The 27,035-nt window shown below is 45.1% G+C and overlaps 2 protein-coding genes across 2 annotated transcripts in view; one reads left to right on the forward strand and one right to left on the reverse strand.

The window, feature by feature from the left end:
• Positions 1–623: 623 nt before the first annotated feature.
• On the reverse strand, positions 624–1,068 carry INAFM2 (InaF motif containing 2; the record flags this gene model as incomplete). Its single annotated transcript, XM_079537839.1, has 1 exon — positions 624–1,068. The coding sequence occupies exon 1, from the start codon at positions 1,026–1,028 to the stop codon at positions 624–626; it is 405 nt and encodes a 134-aa protein (XP_079393965.1). The 5' UTR covers positions 1,029–1,068.
• An 8,777-nt stretch (positions 1,069–9,845) lies between these two features.
• Positions 9,846–27,035, forward strand: part of PLCB2 (phospholipase C beta 2) — a gene marked incomplete at both ends in the record, with an annotated part of 36,624 nt that continues 19,434 nt past the window's right edge. The window contains 10 exons of the mRNA XM_079537263.1: positions 9,846–9,929; positions 12,953–13,030; positions 15,270–15,338; positions 21,715–21,855; positions 22,047–22,126; positions 22,713–22,766; positions 24,771–24,846; positions 25,409–25,509; positions 26,192–26,358; positions 26,566–26,712. Coding sequence (XP_079393389.1) covers positions 9,846–9,929; positions 12,953–13,030; positions 15,270–15,338; positions 21,715–21,855; positions 22,047–22,126; positions 22,713–22,766; positions 24,771–24,846; positions 25,409–25,509; positions 26,192–26,358; positions 26,566–26,712 — 997 coding nt within the window. The remainder of the gene's footprint in view (positions 9,930–12,952; positions 13,031–15,269; positions 15,339–21,714; positions 21,856–22,046; positions 22,127–22,712; positions 22,767–24,770; positions 24,847–25,408; positions 25,510–26,191; positions 26,359–26,565; positions 26,713–27,035) is intronic.

A 27,035-nucleotide genomic window follows, 5' to 3' on the forward strand; every position in this document is an offset into this window, starting at 1 on the left:
GGGTCACCAACCACCAGACCAGGCTGCCCAGAGCCACATCCAGCCCAGCCTTGAATGCCTGCAGGGATGGGGCATCCACAGCCTCCTTGGGCAACCTGTTCGAGCACCTCACCACCCCCTGTGTGAAAAACTTCCTCCTAACATCTAACCTAAACCTCCTCTGCCTCAGTTTAAAACCATTCCCCCTTGTCCTGTCACTATCCACCCTCATAAACAGCCGTTCACAGAGCAAAGAAATCAGTTAATAGTTCCGTACTCAGAACTCTTCCAGCCCCCCATCCCATCGCAAAGAGAACGTACCGTATGACAGAGGCTTTTATACTGGGAAAATATTTTAATATAGTAAACAAGTCAATTTACCTCTCACATGGTTTAAATAAGTTTACGCTCATGGCTAAACAAAATTCGGGACTTAAACAACGGGTTGCAGCCTACGGATCGACATAGCTCCCAGGCAGTCCCGCACACCGAGCTCCTCGGATGGGCACAGTCCGGCCGCGGTTCGGGGGCGAAGCCGGAGAAGAACGAAGCCACGGAAGCCCACAGCGACGAGAGTCCACAGCGCCGTCAAAACAGCCCGTCCCTCCGCTCAGCGTCCGGCGCTGTCCCCCGGGCCTCCACCCTCACGGCGCACTGCGGCCCTCCCCGGCCCCGCGCGGTGCTGGAAGCTCCGTGCCGCCCGTCCCGGCCGGGCTCCCCCTGGGCGGCGGCGGCGCCGTGGGGCCGTGGGGCGGCGGGGCGGCGGAGCGCGGCGGCGGAGCGCTGCGGGGCTGTGAGGAGGAGTTGGCGGAGGGGCCGAGAAGCGACGGAGGAGAAGCCGAGGAGCCGCCGCCTCCGCGCACCGGCTGCCAGATGAGGCTGTAGTAGACGGCGAGGACGATGGCGGCCAGCGAGACGGAGAGCACGTAGGCCAGCACGGTGGCCAGGCGCACCCACTTCTTGTTGGTCTTGGCCGCCATGCGAGCCTTCTTGTCCCCGGTGTAAGTGGCGGGCTTGCCCCGCTCCGCCCCGGCCTCCTTCTCCTTCATGGGGGCCCGGCCCTTGGCCCGCTGCTCCACCGACCCCTCCGTGGTGGCGGGGGCTGCGCGCCGCCGCTCCCCTCAGGACATGCCGGTGCTGCCGCCTCCAGCCGCTACCCGCGCCGCTCCGCCGCGGGGCGGCCTCTGAGCGCCGGCACCGCCCGGGCGCGGTGTGGGGAGGAGGGGGCTGCGCCTGCGCGCTCGGTCGCGTGTCCGTGAGGAAGGGGCGCGCGCCTCTGCCCAAGATGGCGGCTGCGTGCCGTCCTGAGCGCCGTGGGGCTCTGAGGCGGCTTTTCAGGCAGAGGAGTCTCGGCAGACCTTGTTGCTCTCTACTGCTGTGTGACAGGAGACTGTGGCGAGACCTCTGTGGGGTCGGCCTCTTCTCCTGAGTATAGTGATAGGGAGAGAGGCAGTGGCCTCAAGTTGCACCAGAGGAGGTTCAGGTTGGATATTAGGAATGATTTCTTCCAAGAAAAAGCAGTCTTTCTGCCCCGGGGGTAGTGGAGTAACCATCCCTGGAGGTGTTCAAGGGCTCTCTTTTTCTTCTTTACAGTGTGAGATATTTACTTTGGGGAAGGCTGTAATCGAGCCTTTCATCATCACTGTGTTTACCTTCCCTGAATCTTAAGGCAGTCAGATGCACTGTACGTGAAAACCTTGTTAACAAGGAGATGCAGTTCCGAAAGAGGCCAATGGCAGAAGAAATGGCTGTTAAACAGAAGGACCTCTGAGGAAGTGAGTGATTGCGTTTTCATTCTACTGTAGCATTTCATTTTTCCCTTTTATAGCAAGGTGGATTGGGAGAGAAGGGGAAGACCTCCATGCTTTATAATGTGGTACTTGCAGCTTAGAGGAATGCTGCTGGATGAAGGAAGAAGGTGGACTCATTTGAACACAATCACCATTTTTGGCACTGGTAAGAGTAGCAGTGATTTCTCTGCCTGTTTAGGGCTTGTGGACCTTAGTGAAAACATAGTAGCGTGAAAGAATTGCATCTGGTAGCCTGATAAGGTACGCAGGAATCACACTTCAACATGCTCCTCTTTCTGTTCCTGATAAAAGGCATTCTAGAAGCTATGAAGCAAAATGCTTTTTTTTTTTTTTTTTTTTTTTTTTTTTTTTTTTTTTATAACATATAGCAGGAGGTAACACTTCTTACAGCTAACACTTTTTATTGTTTTACAATAAAATGCATACATTTATTGCAATGTTTAACATTAAACCTTTATTAAACTGCAGCTAATGGTATGCTCCACCTCCCTGAAGTGTTTAATTTTCATGAAATGGAACTGTAACCCAGAGTATCTAGGAAATATTCTTTATGTGGGTATCATAACTCTTCTACAGGCCCCTTGTGTTTCTTATACTGATTAATTACACCTGGATGTATTCCTCTGGTTGAAAACAAATTTCATACACCTGAATAACATGAGCTGATGGCATCCTGCTGACACCACTTTCCTGAGCCATGAAAATCCATTTTGTTGTGTTCTGTAGATTCTATAAATATATATGTACATGTCTGGCTATGTATGATTGAACATGCCTTATGTTGCATCTTAGATTTTTAGTTTGTACTTAATCTAACCTCTAAACTGCTTGTCTGTGCTCTCATTCTGGCTGGCAGTTTCTGCTATGAAGTGCTGCAGACAGTTCCTTTACAGCGCAGAGCTGTTCTGTGTTCGTTCACAGCTCTTTCTCAATTGATCTGCATAGAAATCAGTTCATTCCAAACCCTTTGGCTGGCTTTGATCTCCTCTGGTGTTGCCACTAATGCAATTTATCATTGCCTCTGATGAAAGGCTGATGAATTAACTCCCATAAATCTTTCCCTTTATTCTTTCTTAATTTCAGTCCTAGAGTTTTTGGAGGAAGGATTGACATTTGCAGGCTCTGGCAGTTTTTGCTTGATACTTGTTTAGTCCATATTATCATTTTGCATTTTAAGTCTCTCCTCGGAGGCACTGTGTGGTTGCTTTATTGTTTAACTTTAAATCTCTTGTCATGGCTAGAAGTTGAAAGACAAAAAATAGAGTTGGTGTTGCTAGGTAAAAGTAAAGTATGTTGATTTTGATAAAGTATATTTAAGAGAGAGCAGACTGATATAGAAAACAAAGGCACAGAAGGTAACAATGAGATGGTAAGCATCAAAAACAGGTAGTTACAGCTGCATGCTTTAATCCTGTGTCCCCAAGCTCAGATCCCCCTCTCCTGAAAGGAAAACAAATCCTTCCAAGTCTGTCCAGATTACTGTGGCTCTTTCACTGGTGTTACTTTTCTTTTTTTCCCTCTGCTCACCACAACTCAGCTTTTCAATCTAATAGCTTTCCTTTTCCACCAGTGGAGATTTTGGCAGACAGAATTTGCCAAGGATGAGCAGTGCAGCTGTAGAAGCAGCCTCAGCAAAAGCATTGTGTGCTGTGGTTGGGACCCACAACCACTTGGTATCGCTTTAATGTGTTCAGTTCCAGAGCAGCTAAAGCTGCTTCGGCTAGCAGATATGGCAATAGATCATTCAGCATGAGTTTCTCTTCCTTGCTTTCCAAACGCTTTTGCTCCTTCCACTCTGTGATTACAGGTATGTAATTGTCCTAAAGTTGAACTGTATAGTTCTGTAGATTTTACCTTGAAACTAATATCTTCACCTCCCCATTGCATTTATTCTTTGCTTATTTAGGCTATGGTGTACCTCTTGACTGCGCTGAAGGCTTTGCCTTCCTAAAAGGCAGCAATTCCCCATCACATTAAAGGAATTCACTGCCAAGCTCCCTTTGCCTTTGCTCTGATTAAGATGAGAGGCAACACATGTTGGTGAAGTACCAAGTCTTGTTGAGTTTTGCTGTAGTTAAGCTTTTCTTTTGACTGTGAACAGATGGGTGTGAACTTCTCTCCAGGTCCTCTTATTCAAGTGCAAGCAACTGCTAGGTGTGTGCCTTCTGTTCCTAAACTTAGCTCCTTGCTAATTAACTGCTTTAAAGGCAAATGGGAGCTAGGAAGCCAGGGCTGAAATAATGATATTTTCTTTGTCCCTTGGATTTCAGCAAAAATATCAAGCTGTGCCTAGAATGGTCTCCTGTGATGCAGAAATAGAGCTCTGGGGGCAGAGCACAGAGATTCTTGTTAAGTCAGTTACAATGCTTGTAAATCAGTTCCCTCTGAGATTTTTGCCTCAAGAGCACAAAAGGGATTGGAGTTAAGGGCACGTGGTGCACCCTGGCACAGCAGCAGAGAGCTGTGTAGCCCTTGAGCCTTTCTCCCTTGATGGCACAGACACTATACTCTGCAGGGTCTGACTGACTATAAACTTCTCTGATTTCTCACTTTGCTTGTCTGAGGGTCCTCCAGGAAACTCAGTTACTTCTGAGCTTGCTGCTTACCACCTTCTGCCTGTGTTCAGTGGAAAACCCAGGTGGCAGGACAGATTGTTGAAGAGTAGATGTTCCACCCACCTGACTGCGCAGCATTACTTGAATTCAGCTGCTACCTGTTGCAGTGGGAGGCTTGTTTGCTCTATGAGGGCCCCTGAAGGCTGTAGCTAAATGAACTTGTAGTATTGATTTGTCCTTGTTCAGAGTCAGTGAATAGTATCTACTGCTTCAAACAGAGAAGACTTAATTAAGGGAAGATTATTGGCCTAAGACATCACCTCTGTACAGACCTTGCTTCTGAGAGTAGTGGAACACTAGTATGGATGCCTGGGAGGTTGGTGAGCCTCCAATGCTAACGGAGGCCTCCCAAAGCTATCTGAACTAATGTCTGTCAGTGCTGATAAATCACAGCTGATCCTGCCTTGGGATGAAGGGCAGGCAGGACGGTTTCCCACAGTCCCATTGTTCCTCTGCTCTTGGTTTAACAGCTCTTCTGCCTTCTTGTGCTCAGTCATTAGGAGGCACTTGGATGTGACACCCTGTGAACAGCTTGCTCTATGAGGTGTACATCTGAGTTGCTGCATTTATGCCAGGTTGTTTAAAGCTAAAAATCATAATTTGCTACCACAACACTATATAATCCCTTTTTTGAACTCAGACTCTGTTTTTGGGGGGTGGTGTTTGGTTGTTGTTTTTTTTTTTTTTTTTCAGTCTATGCCTCCAGCACATGACTTTTGCAGGTAGGCTATAGACTTCTTATTGGTTGTAAGGATGTAGTTTATTTATGGAGTCCTTGGTGACATCTGTGAACTGAGGAGGGGAGAGATGGACGAGGTCTCCTAAAGTTTAAAGGGCAGAACAGATATGTTTAAATCCATCTCTTTCTTGGCAGAAATTCTTGGGCAAATACTTTGCTAGGCTAGCCTTCTGTCACACTGAATGCCCTTGACAAAACAGTCTTTGAGGCTCTGCTGTCCACTCTTAAAAAAAATAAGCCTTATTTTACGCTGTTGTTCCCATCTCCCATTTGTAACCTGTAGGGATCCAAGTTTGTTCCCCTCTAGCATTTTTCTGTCACACTTCAGGGTCTATTCTGTCCTATGTGGGAAGGTGCTGTCTCTCTGATTAGTCCACTAACAGGTGGGGAAAGCTGGGAATGTTCTTTAATTCCTTCACCTTCTGATGTAGCTGTAGTAAGTGAAGTTTGCACAACCCACTGTCATGCACTGACTTGGAAAGTAATCTGCAGAAGTTATAGGATGTGAGTAGGTAAGAATTTGAGATGGGACAGTGAGATCTGGTTTTGCTCAGGATAGAGGCCCTGGGCAGAAAGCTCCTGGTAGCTCAGGACAGTGATGCATCAGTGGCTCCATCCTTGTGTCATCAAAAAATTAAAAAAAAAAACAAAAACAAAAAAACAACAAAAAAAAACAACTCTGTAGGTGTGAAGCTATGCTGTCTGTGTAGAAATCTACAGCCACAAATCAGTGCTTCCTTTTGCAAGGAGGGAAGGCGTGTGTGTGTGTGTACACCCAACGTAGATGCAACATCTGAACACAATTCTTAGGGCTGTATTTTGAATATAACCACCACTTCTCAAGCAATAGAACAGTGCTTACCAGCCATGTAAACTCACCATTCTTCTTTTCCTCTGATTTTCGTGGTTTGTCTGAAGAAGTTGAGCTTTTTCCACTTCTGTGTGGAGAATTGTTGTAGTATCATAGAACGGTTTGGGTTGGAAGGAGCCTTGAAGATCATCTAGTTCCAATTCCCTGGTGTGAGCAGGATAGCCAACCACTGTATCAAGCGCATATCCAACCTCTGTGGATTGGGCATCCATAACTTCTCTGGGCAACTAGTTTCAGTGTCTCACTACTCTCTGAGTGAAAAATGTCACTGTAACATTTACAGACTGAACAAGCTCAGCTCCCTCAGCTTTTCTTCACAGGACAGGTGCTCCAGCATCTGAGCTTCTTCATGGCCTTCTCTGAATCCTCTCCAAAAGCTCCTTGTCTTCCCTGTGTTGGGAGCCTCAGACCTGGACACGTTACTTCAGATGGGGCCTCATGAGGGCAGAGTAGTTGGGGACAATCACCTCCCTCCCCCTGCTGGTCACTCCTGTGTTGGTGCAGTTGGCCTTCTGGGCTGCAGACACACTCTGATGGCTCATGTCAAGCTTTTTGTCCACCAGGACCCCCAGGTCCTTCTCTGTAGGGCTACTCTCAAGTACTTCTCCCAGTCTGTACACATATCTGTGTATCTTAAACCCAAGTATAGCACATTTCACTTGTTCTTGTTGAACCTCACTAGGTTCACATGAGCCCACCTCTCAATCTTGTCTAGGTCCCTTTGGATGGGTACCCTTCTTTCTGTTATATCTACTGCACCACTCAACTTGGTGTCATCAGAAGACTTGCTGAGGGTATACTCAATACCACTGTCTGTGTTGCTGACTGGCTGTGGTCCTAAGGGTGTCCTTAATGCTTTCAGGATTCTTGGGGCTTATAATACAAAGTGGAAAAGGGGGTAATAAGAGGAATTCAGTTTTGCTTAGCTGTGAGTTCATTACTGATGTTTGAAGGCAAGACTGACGGCTCTGTGTGCAATATCATAGCTTCTTCACTAGAGGACAGCATTATACATTGCAATGTGTAAGTGTAATGGAACAGTGCTGGAAAAGATTTCTTACATGTTTCAGAAGTGGGTGAGCTGGAAATAGGTTGGGATTGAGGAGTCATGTGCTAGAACGCAGGAGCCATCCAGTCAAGGTGGTTCCTATATAGCATGACTTAAAATCACCATCTATGAATCTTACCGTGTTAAATCAGCAGAGGGTGGTGCAGGCTATCTTGTCTCTATGTGCTTTGTGGGATTTAGAGGCAGCTGAATAGGTAGGACAAAGGAGATAAGGGGGACTCAAGGGGAGGTTATTCCTCTCCCTGGGAGGGGGAATATGTTCAATGTCAAAACTCTTGTAATTGGTGGGATGTACAGTGGATGAAGGTAAAGGATGAAAGCCAAGGAGGTTCAGTGGATGTGGAATGGCTACAGACCAGGTAAATGGGTCTTGCAGGAGAAAAATAGTGAAGGGCGGTCAAAATAGACATTGCTCAAAGTGCTGTTACTTCTGCCTGCTTTGATATTGGAGCTTTCAGCAGAGGGCAGGACTGTTTTATTCTATCACTGTTCCATCAGCTGTCTCTTCATGAGAGACACAGAAGCTCTGACACAGAGCAAGGAGTGTGAAATGAGAGATAAGGAGGTTATGTGAAGCTATGCAAAAGGAAGCAAGCTGCAGCCAAAGTGGCCATCTTTATGCAGCCAGAGGTCTTGGAAGTTATCACTGCAGTGCCAAGCAGCCTCTGAGGACAGCTGCTGGCTTTGTTGTTTCTCTGTGTTTTTTGTATTCATTATTTTATTCTTCAGTGAAAGCTGACAGTGTTGGGAAGATACAGCCGTTAATTACACAGGTCTGAGAGAACTCAGGAGGGAAGCAGAGATCCCCACGAAGCAGACGTTGCTTGTGAAGCAACAATGACGTTTGTGGTAAATACAGGATGGCCACTGGAATCAGGAGCTGTGACAGAAGGGATCAACTGAGAGTAGCTACAGTTTCCTCTCCTCACTGCAGCTTACTGTGACCTTCCTCTATACACACCTAGGCCTCATGGTCTGTTCCTAAGTTGCTTGCAAGAACGGAGAACAAAACCACTCAGCAGTGTGTGGGTTGTTTCTCTGACATTTATGCCAAGTCACATGCTGTTGATGGTGTGCCTGAGCTCCTCCATCTCAGCCTTTGGGACCTGGGCAGCCACTGTCATCTGCTTGGCTTGGGAGTAACGGAGTCCAAGCAGGCAGCTCCTAATTGTGCTGGTGTGGGACTGAAACACCCCACTGTATTCCCAGCACATGCAACTTGGATACACGTGCACAGAAGCTTAGGTTATGAGACTGGAGGTGATACATGCCCCTGTCCCAGTCTCAGCCATGACACTGAGCAACCAGTCTTGTAAAGTATGCTGGTAAATGCAGAAAACTCAATAGTAGCTGGCAGTGCAAAAGCTCTCCTATTTGCTTTTTCTCAAAATAAACTCTTGAAAGAAAAGATATTCTGTTCCTGCAGCATGATTCTGTCTGGCAGTTGCTGCCATCTTTGATTTTTTTTTTACAGCAAAAGTACTTCGTACAGGTCCATTTAGTCTCCCTGCAGTTAACCTCTCCTCCCTCTTGCCACTGACAATTGAGAATGCTTAGGATTCCCTCAGACAGCCTGGGAAAGGACAGCTGATCTGCCTTCCACTGGCCTTACAGATGTAGGTAAGGTGGAGGTGAGAGGGAAACCTCACCATGCAGCTGGCTTCCTTTTTGCACGAGTTCTTCAGCTCAGAGAATACTTTTTACAGCCTCTTGGCCTTTACTTACAATAGCAAGTGCCATACCTGGACTTTCATAGAAGGATTAAATCTTACCGTGAGGATGGAAATCCTAAGTAGCAAGTAGCAAGTAGCTTCTAATTAGTTGTGGGGCTGTACCTTCTTGACTTAATTTAAGTTTGCCCACTGTCTCTCCTGGTTACCTCTGCCAGCAGAAGATCCTTTTCGCCTTTTCTGTCCACGTGTTGTTCCTTTGCTCCATGTGCAGGAGCAGGATCTTGCTTTGCACTGTTTGTTATTAACCATCTGTTCTACTGTCCATCTCGTCCCTGCAGCTTCACTGGTATAATCCTCATTTGCATCTCCCCTGTTCTGTGTTCCTAGGGAACCTGCAATAGATCCAGCATGATTTTGCAGATCCTGGGTTCTCTCATGGATGTTTCATTTCATCTGTCTGAAATTTCCACCTGCCCTGCTGCTCTGTCTCACTTGGAGGTCAGCATTCAGAAGAAACCCGTGAGACAAAGCAAAAAAGTTCAGCTGGACCCCACAAACTGAGTCGTCTGTGTGATATTTGGCTCAGCTGCATGAAGGGGGCAGTCTGCTTGTAGCCAAACCCCACACTGCTCTGTAACCACATCTGCTGAAATAGCTTTTAGTGCTGGGTGGTAATGCCTGCACTTTGTCAAAGAAAACATTTAAGGAAGTTCCCTTGCGGAAGTGCTCTGAACAGCGCGCTTTGCAACGGGGCTCCGAGGAGCAGATCCCTCCTGGAGGGGACAGAGTGTGTGCATGTGTGCCCACACGGGCATCTCCACTCGTCACAAGCTTTCCCTCCAGGTGACCTTGTGCCTGTTTGGAGACCTGTTGATTTACAATGCAGATTCGTCTGTCCTCGCCTGCTTGTTGTTGCCTCTCCTGAATTTGCCTGGGACATAAGAGGCTGTTTGCTCTCTGATGCCAATAGTGGTGATGGCAGAGAGCCCTGCCATGTGAGAGGCAGAGATAGAGGAGAGGGGGTGAAGGAGGAGTAAACTGTGTGACTCCTATTGCTTCTGGTAGCTGAGGAGCACATCTACAGGACAATGTCAATGCTTACTCCTGTCCTGCAGCCCCCAGAGGTGAAGGAGTATCTGTCCAAAGGCGAGCGCTTCATCAAATGGGACGATGTGAGTATTGAGACTTCGCTTGGCTGGGTTGTATGCATGGTGACAGTGTTTTGGTCAGGTTTGCGGGGAGCTTGGGAGTGCGTGGGGAATGGGGCACTGATTGCTGCTTCTCTGTGCAAAACTAGTCCTTGGGAAGGCAGTCGATGCTGGGAGCCTCCCTGGGCTGAGAAGCACGCACTGCATTCAGATGTATCTTGGGGTGTATAGGGTAGGATTTATTTGCTGCATGGACTCTCTGTGCTTTGCAGATGGGAGGAAATCAGGCTCCAACTTGCTTCCTCTTACTGCCCTGCTTCTGGAGTTGATGGGTCTGTGAGCTACCAAACGCACAGCAGCCAAGCAGTGAGCATGCTGTGCAAAGCTGCCTTCCAGCTCCATGTTCTCTTGTGTCTTTAAAATATCTGGTTTGTGGGCTGAGTTTGCCTTTGAGGGGAAGAGAGTGTGGATCAGAAAAGTAGGGGTTAACTTGAGTATAATAGTTCCCTTCCTCACTTTCTGAGAAGGCAAGAAAGTATTTCCCCTAATATCCAGGCACAGTGATGGCAGCTGTCCATCTATCTTGTTTGGAGTTTGGTGTGCACTGTTGAGTATGCACATAGGAAGGGCTTGTCCAACTGCTCAGAGATATGAGAAGGCAATGCAGTGCACTGCTGACAGAATGGCTGAGTGCTAAGGAATATAGGTTGGAATACCACCGTGCAGTTGTTCCACTAGTTCTGCAGGAAGATGATACCAAGCTTTGATAGAAAAAGCAACCTTCCCTTCCCTTTCCATTCTTCCCAGTAGGGCAATTGCCTGCAGAATGCGCGTGTGGCTTCCTTAAGGTTGGACGAGGGAGTTGGTTTCTGAGAATAACAGAGGCCAAAGTTGCCTAAACGAAAGCTGAGCACTTTCAGAAATTAAATCGTAGAATGGCCTGTGTTAAAAAGGACCAGTATGGTCATCTAGTCTGACCAAACTGCCATTGACTTTCTGTGCTCAGTCCGGGGAGAGGCCACTTTCCAAAAGCTTGAAGCTGTTAAGTACTTCCCTGAGAATTTCTGGGATATTCAAGTTTCCTTGATACCCAAAGTGAGTCAAGTTGGACTCCCAACACCCACTAAGGATTTATGGTTGGAGTGAGTGCACTCAAGTCTTGTGTGCATTTTTGCTCAAAATTTACAAGACTGAATTTCCTGGAAAGGCTTCTTCTAACTGTTTACTAAGTTTGCAAACTTGATCTCCAACAATAACAAAAGCCTTCACAAGAGCTGGTCACATTGCACCATCTTATCTTGCTTTCCTGTAGTTACAGTAGGCTGCAAAAGAAAGTGGAAAAAGCTCCAGCCTGTCAGTTTGCTGATGGAGGGTGAGGATGAAAGCAGCTCTGACTCTTTGAAGGGACCTGGCCATGCTGTTGTTAACAGTCTTGGCCTCTTTCTGCAGTAGCAGAGGAAAAGGAATGGCAGTAGATCAGTTTGGCTTCCTACAGTGCTGTAGCTTGGGCCTGCACTGGAACTTTCTCTGTACCCAACCATTTCTTGAGTAAAGCAAAACCCCCTTGCATTCATAATGTCTTCTCCAGAGGAAAGCGTGGTGGGGTCCAGGCTAGGCTGCATTGTTCTGACCTGTCTTACTGGGCTAGCTCCCAACATTTTGGCTATGAAGCAACTCTGTGGTGCTTTGCTTAGCATCTGGCAAGCTGAGGCTGCCAACTGAGCTAGGGAGATTAACTCTTACTATATGATGCTTACAAGTACCAGCTTGGGAACCTTTTCAGAACCTCAGGTTGTCCAGGATGGAATAGTGGACTTCTTAAATGGAGCAGATGTGAATGGATTTGGCTGTGTGCTGATGCTTAACCCTCTAACTACAGGCAAGGATTTTCTGTGAGATTATGGAATTTCATGCCAGGCCACATTACAGAACAGCACTCGCTTTCTGTCCTAGAATTGAACTCCACAGCATGAGCAGCAATCACTTCAGCTGCCAGACCATCTTCTAAGGAGCCAACCCACAGCAGAGTATAGCTGTGCCCCACAGCTGTCCTTGTTCCTGATCAGGAGAGCAGCTGTCCTTATTATGGCCTCACCTCACCTTCAAGAAAGCTGCTTCACAAGAGATAAGATTTATCTAGAGACAAGGCAGAATATTCAGTAGTAGTATTACAGTGTGTGTTTTACTCTTTGTGGCATGGAAGAACCCAAGACAAAATGACAAATACACTTTCCAGATTCCATTACTGCTTTCGTTTCAGTAGCTGAGTATTTCAGCTTCCTGAAGTCAATTTGAAGCCTTCTTAGAAATGGCTGATAGGCCTTGTGATTCTATCATCTGTGTCTCCCAAGGTCAAGCGCAGTCAGGAGCCTGCTGGGCTGAATGAGCTAGGGCCCAAGCAGGGTCACCAAGTATTCTCTATCGTTTCCAGAGAGCTCATGATAATTCATCTCTTAGCTTGCATGCAAGATGGGAATGGATGTTGTGCTGGGAATGTCTGTGAAGTTGTCTTTTTTTTTTTTTTTAATAGTTCACTTAGAGTTAATGCATGGAATTTAAGAAATCCCTCCTAAAGTAGATTCATCTGTTATATTGAACTCTTCTTGACTAAATCCTGCAGACTGCAAAGAGAGTCACGATGGCTAGCACATCTAGGTGGTGTCTCTTCTTGGTCACGCTCCTTCTAGAGCTCAGAATGAAGCAAGTGCCTTGAAGGCAAGGCAGTTCAAGTGGAACAGTCACATCTACAAGGACTTTCTCCCCTATTGACTGTATAGAAATGTTTAGAAGAGTTGCTTCAGCTAAATGCATAGGGTTAGGTGAGACCTAGGCTTCAGCAGGGATTAGCCTTTGTCGCTTCACACTGTTTCTCTGGAGATATACTGAAATTTCTGGTTCATTTCCATAAATCAGATGGAGATTCACCTTGCTGGGTCTGTGTTTTAATGAAGAACCTTTTATGACTGGAGTAGTCTATCATGGGATATGAGGTGCTAAACCGTGTTTGCTTGTGTTTGTGGTTTGTTTGTTTTTTTTTAATGTATTAGGAAACAGCAAGTGCTTCTCCTGTGATTCTTCGTGTGGATCCAAAGGGCTTTTATTTATACTGGACGTATCAGAACAAGGTAAGTGTTAAGATTGCACAGGTCGATCACCAAACAGTCGATTCAGGTTTCTGCAAAATTAAGACACAGGATGACACAGAAAGGAATTCTATTGATATGCCTGTTATGCAGCTTGCTAAAGGATTCTCCAAACCAGTGCAGTGGTGCAGTTAGAATAAAAATAGCTTTAAATGTACAGTTAAATGTATGCATCATCAGCTAAAATATGCCTCCTGTGTTGTCTGTAGTGTGATTAACTGACCTGCTAGGGATTTTTTTTTTCTTTTAAAGAATGAAGGTAGTGATATAGAGGCTGCGTCAGGTCTGTAGAGTGATTTGTGCTCCTCCAGAAACAAGATGGTTTGCACCGTGGTGATGGAGGTAAAGCACAAGGGTGAGAGCTGCCAGAGGGGAGTGAGATGCCACAAACTTAGGAAGGAGAACTGAGTTCCTTGCTGCTGGGGAGCAACAAGGGGTGGAGGGATCTGGCTTGCCAGGAGGTGGAAGGCTGGGTTTACTTCTGCTTTCCAGAGCAGAGCTGTGGTTCAGTTCTACTTCCTCTTTGTGACCTACATGCTGAAGAAGCGTGGTAGATAAAGAGACAGAGCCAGTACTCCTCCTCAGCAGCCTGGCCAAGCAACATGATATGATTTGGTGAGCTCTGAATTCTCAGAAGATTGGCAGCTTGAGCTAAGCACTAATGGCAGCTTGAGCAAGGCACTGGCACGCAGCCGCAGCATCTGAGAGTAGCGTTGCAACGCTGCAGACTGTGACATCCCTGTCGAAGGCGTACTGCTCTTTTCCCTCTCTGTCACTCATTCTCCCTTTCAAGGATTGCCCACTCCTGGTGGTAGAAGTTAAGCTGTAAGGGTTCAGCCAGACAGCAGGAAGAAGTGATATCACTGAATGATGCACCAAACAATGGGGCGAGGAGCTGTTGTAACTCATCAAAAATGCATATTTCACGGGGCTAGTGGTGGGAGGGATTACTTGGTTATTTGGGAAAGGGGCTACAATAAGGAAGTCAGGACATGCCGTAGCTTGAGGAAGGCCAGACAGAGGTATCTCATTTTCCTGGAAAATGCTGCTGTTGATCACCTAAAATAAACGGATTTGAGAGCTGCAGTAGAGCAACAGCCCACTTTGCATCCTTGGGCAAGCATTTGTCTGGCCCTTTCCCCCTCTTGTCCGTAAGGTAGGTGGAGATTCAGAAAGGAGAGAGATTAGGAATAACATTTTCATTCTGCTTGACAATGAAGTGGGGATACAGCCAGAAGACATGGTATCCACATTGTTCTTTATTGTGATCTTGGAAAATATCTGCTACAGTGAGTATAATTTGTTCTCCAGACCTGTGGTGAGCAGGCAAATTAGTAACAGAGGAAGGAAATTCAGGTTGGATATTAAAAGAACAAACAAAACAGGCACAACAACTAGCCAGCAGTAGGGACAGTGAGGACATAGAGTGGGCTGGGCTGCCTAGGGAACCTCATGCAGTGTCCTCCATGGGAATTGCTTCCGAAGGTCTTCTGGTACAGGAGTGAGAGAATGTAATAGTAGTGTAGGACAGACAACACATGTGTCAGATCTTTGCATATGCTTTTTTTGCACTACCCTTCTCCATAAATTGAAGTAAATGATACAAAGTAGGATGAATACACAGCTGACACCAGCTCCGTGCTCCTCCTCCGCAAAGCTTGCTGAGAACTTCATGTGTAGATTCTTCATTTTCAAGATCATGCTGTCTGCTTCATTGGGTTTTATTTACCCAGCCCTAGTTCAGCATCCTCATCCTGCCCGTTTGTAGCCTGAGGTGAAGGTGCAGGTGCAGTGGTGTTCCTGTTCCCTGCTTGGGCAAACATACTATCTTACGTTTTCCCACTTCTGTTGTTTCTGCCTGGATGTCTGGACCAGCTCAAGTCTACTGTGGCTATTTAGAGCCAAATCTGAAGCTCGGAGTATGATCAAGATGGAAGAGAGCTGGGTAGAGAGGAGCCATGTTCATCTCAGTAAACTGCAGCAGGTTTCTGGCCTCAACTGAAAATGATGGTACTGCAGAAGCAGCATCACCTCTGCACTGACTAGCCTGCCATCTGGGCGCAGAGCAGCTCATTTTCCCCTGCCTGCCTTGTTTCTGGGGGGTGAATTTTCCCCAGTGACGGGCACTGGTTCAGACCTGCTTTGCAGCTTCTAAGGCTCTGGGAAGCTTTCAACTTCCACCTTTCTTTTCTTCATCATCCTTGTCCTTATTCTCTTGTAGGAGATGGAAATTCTGGATATAACCAGCATCCGAGATACCCGAGTAGGGCGATTTGCCAAAATCCCCAAGGTGAGTGTGTGCTTCTTTGTGCCGGTTTGTAGGGGAGTGGAAAAGCTGTCCATGCCTTTGACACAAGCTGAGGCAGTTTAGCTTGACCTTATGTTACAAGAAGGTGAGACAACCTTGTCTGTTCACATCAGAACTATGTAAGTATAGACAAGCTACTACTTTTGTCCCTGAACTCCCCAGCAGTTCTCCGTGCACCTAACAGATTCTTACAGACTGATGTATACGAGCTTGTTGAAAAGAAAGCTTGGGGAAAACAACAATTCAACTTCCAGGTGCATGCCAAAAGAGTGATTTTCTGCTGTGCACAACAGGGCTCTCTCCTGTGCCGTGCATCTGGCTAGTTTTAATCTGGACCTGCACTGGGGGGTCCTGCAGGGGACTTGTGATGATTCTGTGTTGAGTCATGAGAGCTGCTCTTGTACAAAGATGCACAAGTTGGGTCAAGGCAGCCACAAACCTGGAGTTGCAGAGTGAGTCCAATGCAGCATGTGGTGTTCTTTTCCTTTAAAGGGAAGAAAATGTAGTAATGGCAAAAGTTGCTGTTTTTTCAAATAGTTTTCAGTCGCCCGTTTGCAGGGTGCGCATGACTATGCCTTTGTTTTTGGTTTCAGTTATAATCAAAGCTTCCTGCAGCACGGTTGCCCTTGTTAGGACTTTTTCTGGGCCTGATTTTTGTTTGTTTTGAACTTTTCTGTGTATGAAAAAGACAAGAAGAAAATGGAAGCTGGAATGTGAAAGGGAAACAAAAAAGTAAAGATTATGATTCCGTAGGGTAACGTAGATGATTCTCAGTGTAATGTGAAAGAGGAAGATTTTGCAGTCCATACTGAGAGACTTGAGCAGCCTCTTTGCGTAAGAAGTATGGGTGTTTTGCTAATACCTCTCTGAAATGTCTAATCAGAGCTCCCTAGGGCTGGTGCTTCTTGAAAGAATGTAAAGAGATGGCTGATAAAAGTACAGCAGAGCTGAAGAGCAGTACCCGTTCTCTCACAATTCCAAAAAATCTTAATTCCTTCTGATAAGCTTTCTTCTCAGAAAACCATTAGAGCTAAACACATCTGAGTTCGAAACACGCCTACAGTTTTGCCTGCAACTCATTTTTGTGGGAAAAAAAACCTATCAGGACTTTTTGGTTTTGAGAGAGAGAATTGAATGTTTGGAGCTAATAGAGGAGAGTACTGCACTCAGAGCAGAGCTTGCTTTGGAAAAGATCTACCTAAAGGAGAGACCTGAGGTACTGTTTTCTAAGGCCATAAACTCTAGGAATAAACTGTTTACAAAACAAATTCAACTTTGTAGATCAGAAGTTAGCTGTGGAAGCACTGAGGCTATAAGTGGGTGTCTATTTGGCAGCAGCAGCCAAGCAAGAGAGTAACTTAGAGCTCAGTAAGTATTTAAGGAAGACTTTTTGTTGCAGACTACCAGGAAAAACATGGCAGTCCAAATATCAGTATTGCCTCTAGACAGAGGAATAAGAACTGGGAAATGTAGAAAAGAGCATGATCAATAAGGGCATGAAATGGCTGCTGTAGGGAGAAATTTGTGGGAGAGCAGACTGCCTGCAGACTGGCAAAAAAAAAAAAAAAAAAAAAGGAATTGTGGACGATTGTGCAATGCTACAAAATCAGGATCTGAATGGAGAAGGTGAGCGTGAAGCTGTTGCTCAGTGTTTCTTCCCATGAGAGCTATACATCAAGTGGAATTTTCCAAAGATTCGTCACAAGCAAAAGGAGGTGCTGCTGTTTGACTTGTGTCATTGCACGGTGGGATGGCTTCCTGCACAAGCAATGGAAATGTACGTGATTTTAAAGTTAGGTCAAGAAGGGAGTGCCCTTTGAGGATCTTAAATACAAGATAAGACGGTGGCTTGGATGGTTGCTGAGCCATAAATTGCTGGAAGCTGCAGAAATGTGTCAGGGATGTATCACTGCAGTTGCCCTTTCTTTTTCAGGTATCTGGGTGGCTGTTTGGTCTGACCTGGTGGGGCTGTTGTGTTCTAGCTGTTTTAATAGGCCAGAGGTGGTGTTATACAGTGCTGGGAATTGGCTACAAAAAAGAAAAAAAAAAAGAAATGAAGCTCAATAATTAAGTGATTTATTAAGTATTCTCAGCTGGCAGCTGGCACAAATGAATGGCGATAACCTCTGCTGTGAAAATCCCAAGTGCATTTCAATCTCTGCATCTCAGATTCACTTAATATATCAGTCTCTATTTTATTTCAGAGGATTTTCTGGCCTTTCTGTGATGACATATATAGTAAAGTGCATTAGGCTGGCTCCATATCCACCTTGATGGAAGGACTTGTGTGGGCACTGAAATGGGTACTGAACTAAAACGATGGGAGAGATGTACCATCTGGGCCTGGCAGTTTCCAGATCCCACATGGCTGTGCTGTTCTGAATGCTTCTGCAGAGAACATTGGAAGTCCTCAGCAGTGAGTTCATGTGGCTTTGCCGAGGGCAGGATTTGAGAGCACACAGAAATGCAGAAAGTGACAGTTTCTTGGCACGAGTCACACTCCACACAGTGCATTCAAGTCTGGTGCATCATTACTGTCAGGTATCAATATGAAAATCCAATGGGACAAAGAGGTAGAGGGTGCAAGAATGGAGATATGTGCCATTCTCCTGTGTCGCCCTTGGAGCAAAGACTCTCCACTTGCTTTATTTCCTTTGAGAGCTTCACAAAGTGTTCTGCAGCTTTTTTTTCTTTTTGATGGGAGTTTCTTTTTTTGAGAGCCAGGGCAGGGTGAACTTTGGCACATGTTCAAGAGTAATAAAGATAAGAATTAGCAAGGGCTTCTAACATAAGTGAGACAAGATAAAAAGCTATTGAATGTAGTTCAGCAGCATGCCAAAGCAGATCAAGATGTTATTTACAATGCAATTTTCGTCTTTTTATTTGAGTAACAAAGAACAATAACAGCTGCTCCATCTTGTTTTCTTCTGAGGCACTAAGAACCCAGAGCACTTGCACAAGCCAATTATTAGTACTACAGTGTATGATGCTGCAGGCCAGGCTGCCGAGCTTTTGGCTTCAGCTTGGGTTTTGTTTGAGCATGTCAGCAGGCATGGGCTTTGAAATGAGTCTCATTTTTCACAAAACAAACTTGTGTTTTCTCACTGGTGTTCATTATTATGATACAATTTCATTCTTCATACATATTTTGTTGCTTTTGAACCTAGACATGCAGGCTCTAAGGACCCAAAGTCTGGATCTCCCTCATCTGTTCCTGTTTGGTTCCAGCAGGCTGAGGGTTGTTTGATGCCATGTGAATCTGTGTGCTGCTGCATTCTCCATCTCCTTTAGATAAGGCAGGAGTGAGAGCTGAGGGTGCTTAGCTGCATCTCCTCTCACTTGTCCCTCCAGGATGTTTGGCACAGAGACATGCCCAGAGACAGCCCCACAGATGTGGTGCTGCTGTCCTAAAGAATGCATAGGGAGTGGGTTTGCTTGTGTTGTCTTGCAGTATTGCACTCCAGCACTGCATCATGAAGATACAGAACTGTCATATATAGATATTGCATGCAGCTGGAGCAAATCCTGGCTGTCATCTGCTTATATCTGTTTCAAGTGGAGAAAAGGCTCTTTCAATCTCTTGCATTAAGTTTGGTTCTTTGTGTTTGCATGAGAATTTGCTTTTCTCAGGATTATGAATATGATTTATACAGATCAGGTTTTTAGGGAAATCAGGAGAGTGGAAAGTGAAATGAAAGTTGATTCTATATTTCAGCCATTCTTCTGCTGGGTTGCTTTTTGTGTGTGTGTTTTTTTCTAAGTGGATTTGCTAAGCATATTTCTCTTCCTGATTTGCATGGCTAATATGGTTGCCTATTTTCATGGACTGATGGCCTCCCTTTCTGTCCACCTGCAGTGTGGCACTGAGGAATGGCAGTGAAGCTGCAGCACAGGAGAGCAAGTTATTAAAAAGGCAAAATGTGGCATCAGGACAGCATCTGGTGCACACTCGCCATTGTTGTGCCAACATCACTGCCTTTATCCCAGGAACGAGATAATCCCTTAGTACAGCAGGCAGCACAAAGTGAGTGAGTGTGTGACTTATTTCAGGGTAGGTGGGAAATGTGCTGGGAAAATATGACCCAACTTAGATCCCTGAGAAGATCATTCTTTCCTCTCCTTGCCCCTCTCCCTGCTGTAGTTGGCAAACAGAGGTGTTAGGGGGTGTCCTAACCTATGCTGACAACGTGCATCCCATTTAGATAGCTGTATAGGCTAAGGCTGTCCACTTCCTGTTGTGAGGCGGAGGTCGAGCCATTCTGAGGGCTGCATGTGCCCAGCTTTGTCTGCAGAGCACAGGTGGAAGCTCAGAGCCAGCTGGGGACATATCCTGAACAGAAGCTGGGAAGCCAAGTGACACCAGATTGCAGAAAAGGAAGGGGCGGGAGGAGCCGCCTTGTAACAAATACAGGAAATGAGCTGAGCTCAAACCACAAGTTCTCTATTGTCTTAGCTTCATAGAATTTACATCACTAGAGGTAAGAAAACTGAACAAATGCCCCTGGGTTTGCAAAATGAAGTTAAATGTGAAACTAAAATCTAACACATTGGCAATTGTAGTTTAAGTTCCATCAAGTTGGACTCATTTATCCTTATGGGTACCTCCCAACTGGGATATTCTGTGATTCTCAGAGTGTGGTAGGATATGTGGGTGCTGTTGGCTTCTACAAAGAAGACTTGCTTACGGTACAGGAATGAGCCATTCTAGAAACTCTTCAGCTACTAGAAAGTAGTTCTGGATGGCTGACTGCCTTTCCCCTTCAATCCCTCCATTTGGATTGTACATATCTCAGTTACCACCGAGGAAAGGCTGTTATGAAGGGAGGTCTGGCGTTCAGGTGGTCTTGAATTATAATCTGTCTCATTCTTTTTTTTTTTTTCCTATTTGCTACATATGTGCCCACATTGCAGATGCTGCAGAAATTTGGAAAAACGCAGTGGAAAAAGCCTGCACAATTTCTCATAAAATATTCATGCAGTTTTCTATGCGAGACACAGCACATGAAGGTTCCTACAGTGAGCTGTTTCAGTTTCAGCTATCACAGTCCAAACGTAAATAGAAAATTCTGTGGCTGAAACAACTGCTTGTGTTTGAATCGAGCAATTCAAAGGAATTAAAATAGTCAGAGGGTTTCTTGTTGGCTTTGTCAGTCTAAGACCAACTTTCAGCAATAAAAATGTAGATGTTGTCCAGTTATAGCAGCTCGATGAGTTGCCCAACTGGAGCTGAGCTGCAGGGCTGATTTGGTGAGTGCTCTACATTTATAGCAAGCACGTGAAGTCATTTAGCTTAAACCTCTCTCGCTGAGGTTAGGGTGGTATCTGTAATGTGCTAGGCTATTACTGATTTCAACTTGTTGAAATGGAGTAACTCAGCCATATGTCTAACATACAGCTTCCAGCTCCTGGTGCGTTTCTGAGCCTGCCTTGCCATGCTAGCAATTGCTGGTGATTAATTTTGCCCTTAGTTTCTGAAGGAGCAGTGCTCTGCCAGTTTGCTATGATGGATGCTATGTTTCAAGTAATGAATTGCTGCGCTTTATGGTAGGCCCTGGGAATGTTTTTCTTCTGTTACAAACAGTAACCATCGGTGTAACTCAAGGATACCTTGGCTCAGTTATGCCTTATGTAGGACAGGAATGCATAAAATACTAAATAAGTTAAAGGGATTCTATAAATACTTTCATGTGGTGATGAAATCTCAGTATGACTAATTGGATGAGCTCTTCACTTATCAAATCTCTGGTGAGCCATCGCTTGGGACATTGCAATTGCTATGGAAAAAAAAGACAACAAATTTAGCAACTGACAACAAGAAGAAAATGTCAGTTGAAGACAGAAAGAGTGAGCTTCTGTCCCCAGCAACCAGGCTTAAGTCTGGTTGGCCTTCTGGGACCCCAAACAGCACCTATCTTGTGCTGAGGCAAGCTACTGCAACAGGTGTCACACTAATTGAAAAACCTTTCTTAGTGTTTGTGGAAACCCAAATGGTTGTCTGTGCTAACTTGGTTTCACACCCATGCTAATTGGAGGCCAAATGCTCCTCTCTCCACCTGTCTGCAAGTCGAAGCTGAAGTTTTACATGCAGTTTCTTTAATAGTAGTCTCCTATGTGTATTTTTTCAGACCAGAACAGGCTGTTTGTGCAGTGATGTTGGTCACAATGGTTTCTTTCTTGGAGGATCTTGGTGATGCAGGCTACAGAAAAGAAATGGAAAATAAGAAAAGATGAGAAAGACTACATAATTTTGCAACTGTTGAAAAACTTGAGTCCATGTTTGCATTGTGTCCTGTATTTTTTTTTTTCCCAATGCAGTTTGCCTCATTCTCCTTTTCACCCTACTTGTTCTGTGTTGCAGTGCCAGAAGCTCCGTGAGGTTTTTAACTTGGATTACCCTCACAGCACCTTTCTGCTGAAAACTCTGACAATTGTATCTGGCCCTGACATGGTGGACCTCACTTTCCATAACTTTGTGTCCTACAAGGAGAATGTTGGCAAGGTACGTGAGCCTGAGGGCAGAGAAGCACTATGAAGGACAAAGAGTTGGCACATTCCAGAGGGAGCGGGAAAGGAGTTGTTGGGATTGTAGCCCAGCAGTATCAGCCCAGGCCAGTGCCCTGTCTATGCAATGTACTTGTGCTGTTCCATCAGCTGCCTCCACCTCTGTGTGTGTGTGTGTTTTTTCTCCAGAGCTGGGCTGAGGATATTATGGCCATTGTTCAGAATCCCCTCACATACAACGCTTCTCGGTACACCTTCCTAGAGAAAATGTAAGTGGTTTCTAACAAACATTGCTATTTGAAACGCTTGCTTGCTGCTCCTTCTGTCTGTAATGAAAAGAAAAGGCTTCTTAGCATCCAAGTCCTTCGGCAGTCTCCTAACCAAGTCCTGTGCTAACTCAGGAGCCCTGAGGCACAGGGCAGCGGGTTGTCAATGGGTTCTGTGTTGCATGACAACTGACTGGCACTGCAGCACTTGAGCCTTGATATTATACATGTGGCACTAGGCAAACTGAAATTCTGAGCTTCATATATATTCCCCCATCGCAGTCACTGTGCTTATCTCAACAAAGTATTGCCTCTTCTTCTTGGTTCTGTAATGCTGTTTGGTTTGGCAGCCTGAGATCATCAAGGAGGACTTAGTAACAGAGGATACCATCATCTCACATCTGTCATATGTTTCAGAGGAATCTTTCTGATATCAAAAGTTTGCCCGTTTTTCCTTCCAAAGAACTGGGAACAGGTTTTATCTGAGGTTAAGCTTACAGCCTGTAATACCCTGATTTTCAGATAACTGTTGGTTTCCTTTCCCAGTTGTGTTTTCTTTTTTCCTCCTCATCTTGACTTTTTTCCACAGCCTGGTGAAGCTGAAGATGCAGCTGAATGCGGAGGGAAAGATTCCTGTCAGGAAGTGAGTAAGGCTTTTGTTTGTCTTTTATTGTATATTCACTTAGATGAAAGGCATAGCAGCTGGTAAAAGGATGGTAGCCCTGTGCCTATAGCTGCCTGCTTTTGCTGCACCTAAGGGTAAAAAACATTGCCAGAAACCATTACCTATGAGGTAAAAATCATTCAAGTCATGAGAGGACTCCTGCTGCACCTAATTTCCTCCCACTGAAGGGCCTGGGACATAACTTGTGTCTGGAAAGGAGACTTTCTTTGACCATTTCCTTCATCTACAGCAAGAATTTCACTTCCTTCCTGTTACCAAATATTCATTAACAAAATCAAGCAACTCTGATGAAATTCTGATTGGGGATTTGTTTTGCAAACATGAGTTGAAGCTACATAAGGTGTAGGACTTGTTTGAGCTTTTATAGAAGGAGTTCTGTATGTGGTTCATTTTTGCTTGACAAATTAGCTAGCCTGAAGCAGAAATCTGTTGTTTTATCATAGAATCATAAAATAATGTGAATTGGAAGGGGCCTTTTCTCTTTGTCTCTTTTTTCTTATGTGTGACTACTACAGCTATTCTCCACTGGTGTAATTCCACTGCCTTCAGTCTTCACTCTGCACGTGAATGGGGAAACAGCCTTTGAGGACAGACATCTGGGCCAAGGTTAATGCTGGCTCAAGTACAGAACAGGAGAGGTTTGCACTTCACTGTTCAAGGACTGGCTTATGCATCAGGGTAGAAATGTCCTGAGAAAAAGCTAAGGCTGATTTGCTAAAACAAAGACCCCGTGCGCTTCATGGCATAAATCTAGAGTTGGTTTTGTGCCACTCAGCGTCTTTCCTTGTAAAATCACTCCATGGCTGATCCCATCACTCCTCTGTGTTGTTTTGTCACTTACACAACGACAAAAGCCTGCACTGCAGCATTGAATTTCCCTTTTGAGTGCTTAACTTATTTTCCTTTTGAGAATAAGGACCTTTGGTGAGCACGCTTGTGGGCATTGGCTGGAAAGTTCTGAACCACCCTGCTCACAGATTTGTGCTGTTATAGCATCATGAGAGGCAAACGCTAATCACTGTAATAAATGTGGTACTTATCTTGTGTTATATGGTGTAACAATTCTAGGCTAAGTCTGTGCAGGCTAAATGTGTTCCTGGACAGCTGATTGTTATTCAACAGTAAGCATTACTTGTTGTTTGTTTCCTAAACCACCGAGCAGCAGGATTTGTCAAAAACCAGTGTACACATCATGGGCTTTTAAAAACATACAGCTCTTAATTAATAACTCAAACTAGGGAAATTGTACTTCAAACTGATCTTGAGAATGCAAGCAAGGTAGCATTACTGCAGAGAAAATGGTTTGTTCTTTTGGAATAAGCCAGAAGAAATGTCTGGTACAGGCTGTAGCTCACTTCAATGCCCTGGCCTTTCTTGTAGAATAGTAGAAGTGGTTTTTATGGTCTAAACCATTACACAGTTAAATTGTCCAGATTAAGAGCCAGATTTATAAAAAATATTCAGCATCTCCAAGTGCAGGTACATGTGAAGCTTTCTAATCCTCTATGTCAGGTTTTATTTTTACATCCCACATTTACTTGACTTTGGACATTTAAATCCCTTTTGAAGTATAACAAGGATGCTGCAATTTTTGCCTTGCAAAGGGCTACTTGGGAACAGCATGCAGTGTTTGCATATGTCAGCTACAGCTCCAGTTGAGCACTTTTCCATCTGCCAACGTATTTGGCACTTTTTGTTCCCCTTCTTGACCGTGAGCACCTGTTATTCCAGGAGTGTAATAGAGCTGACATCTAAATTTATCCACAGATGATACCTCATTGTTGCTAATTGGGATGTTCTGAATCTAGGGATAATTCAGTTATTGCTACTAGTCCATAATACTGCAAAGAGAGTGCTTTAAACTGAAGGCTTGACCGGATGCATTCTGCCCTGCATACCGGTACCCAGCTTTCTGCATCCTTTTACATGGTGGTAATGGTTTCTTTTTCCCTATCTGCGTAGTATTTTTCAGATGTTTCCTGCAGACAGGAAGAGGGTGGAAGCAGCATTAAGTGCTTGTCATCTTCCAAAAGGCAAGGTAAGGATGTAACAAGGTAGCCACTAATTTGGGAATAATCTTCTTGCTTATCCTGACTGTGCTGCCCATGACTTCAAAAACATTAGGGGTCTCTTAAATTGCTTTGAAATCCTATCGTTGTTGTTAGCTGCCTTGCCTAAAGTGCAAGCCTGCTAAGATCAGTTCTTACTGTTTGTAGCACTTGCAGCTCTGTGACTTGCAATGTGTGGCATAGGAAGCAGCTCATTCCCTTCTGTCCATTTCCCCTGCTCTTTGAAGCAAAAGATCTGATGGCACTGCTGCCAACCTTCAGACCACAATCCAGACTTCTAACAGCTCCTATCAGCTTATCATGCACTCTATATCATCACACAGGAGCCACTAAGGGACAGTTTAAATAACGATCTTTTCTGAAATAGGCCATTATAATGCCTCTCCACTCCATCTCCTCTTTCCTAAACACCTTGCTAGGTGTGCCAGTTGCTTATCTGCCTTGTCACAATGAGTGCTGGACTGCAAGTGTTAACAGAGGTGAAAACCATTGTAGGTTAATGATACTGACCTGTCTTTCTTTCATTCTCAGAATGATGCCATCAACCCAGAGGACTTCCCTGAGACTGTGTATAAAACTTTCCTCATGAATCTGTGTCCACGGCCTGAGATTGATGAGATATTTACTTCACAGTAAGTTTCCTTCAGGCCATGGAAGAGGACGTAATCTCTTATTGTAAAAGAAAGGCAAAAAAGGGGGGGAGCAGGGTTGCTGTGCACATTGCTTGGCTGATTATACACCAGCCTGGAAAAACAGGTACCCAAGTACGCACTTTCACTGATGACTGAATTAAAAGGATGAGGCCTGAGGCCTCACTGTGCTGCAGGGGCTCTGAATTGTCACTATCAGAAGCACTGTTTTCAGGTTAATCTAAGTGATGGTAATATGAGACTACTTGTGGTTAGCCCCAAACCAGACCATGCACAGCGTGAAACCCAGAGAACTTTGCCATTAGTCAGTGACTTGTTTCCAATTAACTAAACCTGTGACTTCTTAAGTGGACTTGATTTCATAGGGCAAGTATTCACTGTGTTCTGAAATTTAGAGTTTAGGTCAGAGGCTCAAATTATGCTTTGTTCTTCCCTCGTACAACCCCTTAACAGCAGTGCATTAATTAGGGGGAATTTTATAGAGGAGGAAAAAAGACCAGAGTAGAAAGCATCATTTGCAGGAAGAAATGTAGATAAAACAGAATTCTGTGTGCTCAGAGAGCTGTGCACTTACTGCTTACCTTAGGAAGAACCAATGTCTCCATTATGAAGTTTTCTGGCACGTGTGCCTTACACTTGCTTTTCTGTAATTCTTTCCCCTTAGCCATTTAAAAGCAAAACCCTACATGACCAAAGAACACTTGGCAAAATTTATCAACAAGAAGCAACGAGACTCTCGCCTCAACGATATCCTTTTCCCACCAGCAAAACCTGAGCAGGTGCAGAGCCTGATAGAGAAATATGAGCCCAGCGTCATTAACATCCAGAGAGGTGAGTCTTACTCAGCCCATAGGACTGGTTCTTCTGTTATGTCCCACTATGAAGGTAGCATGAAAATAGCAGAGCATCTCATACCTTCTGGTACCCTGGTTTTCCAGGGGAGCAACCAGCCTGATTCTCACAAACCTCTGCCTTACTGGGTAGGAGATGCCAGAATCTTTGTGTTTCAGCACCACTGAAGCTTTCTTTTCCATGTAGGGCAGTTGTCTCCAGAGGGAATGGTCTGGTTTCTCTGTGGCCCTGAGAACAACGTGATAGCACTGGACAAATTGGTGCTGTATCAGGACATGACACAGCCGCTCTCACACTACTTCATCAATTCATCACACAACACTTATTTAACAGGTATGGGCATGTCCAGAACTGCCTGAGCTTCAGCATGTATCTACCACCACCAGGGATGGATGAATGACCCTGATAATCAGGTAGATGCATCTGCCCTCTAGTTTGGAGTGTTGAGGGCTGTTGTGCATGACACTTCAGAAGAAGAAATGTCACTCTATTGCCTGAAGCATAGAATTATATTATGGTTGTAAAAGACCTCTAAGATCATCAAATCCAAGCATCAATCCATCCCCAGCATGCCCATAATTCATGTCCCTAAGTGCCAGGTCTACATGTTGACCACCTCCTTGAACAACTCCAGGGACGATGATTCCACCGTCTCC

Source organism: Tetrao urogallus, assembly GCF_951394365.1.
Source record: "Tetrao urogallus genome assembly, chromosome: 6".
NCBI lineage: Eukaryota > Metazoa > Chordata > Aves > Galliformes > Phasianidae > Tetrao > Tetrao urogallus.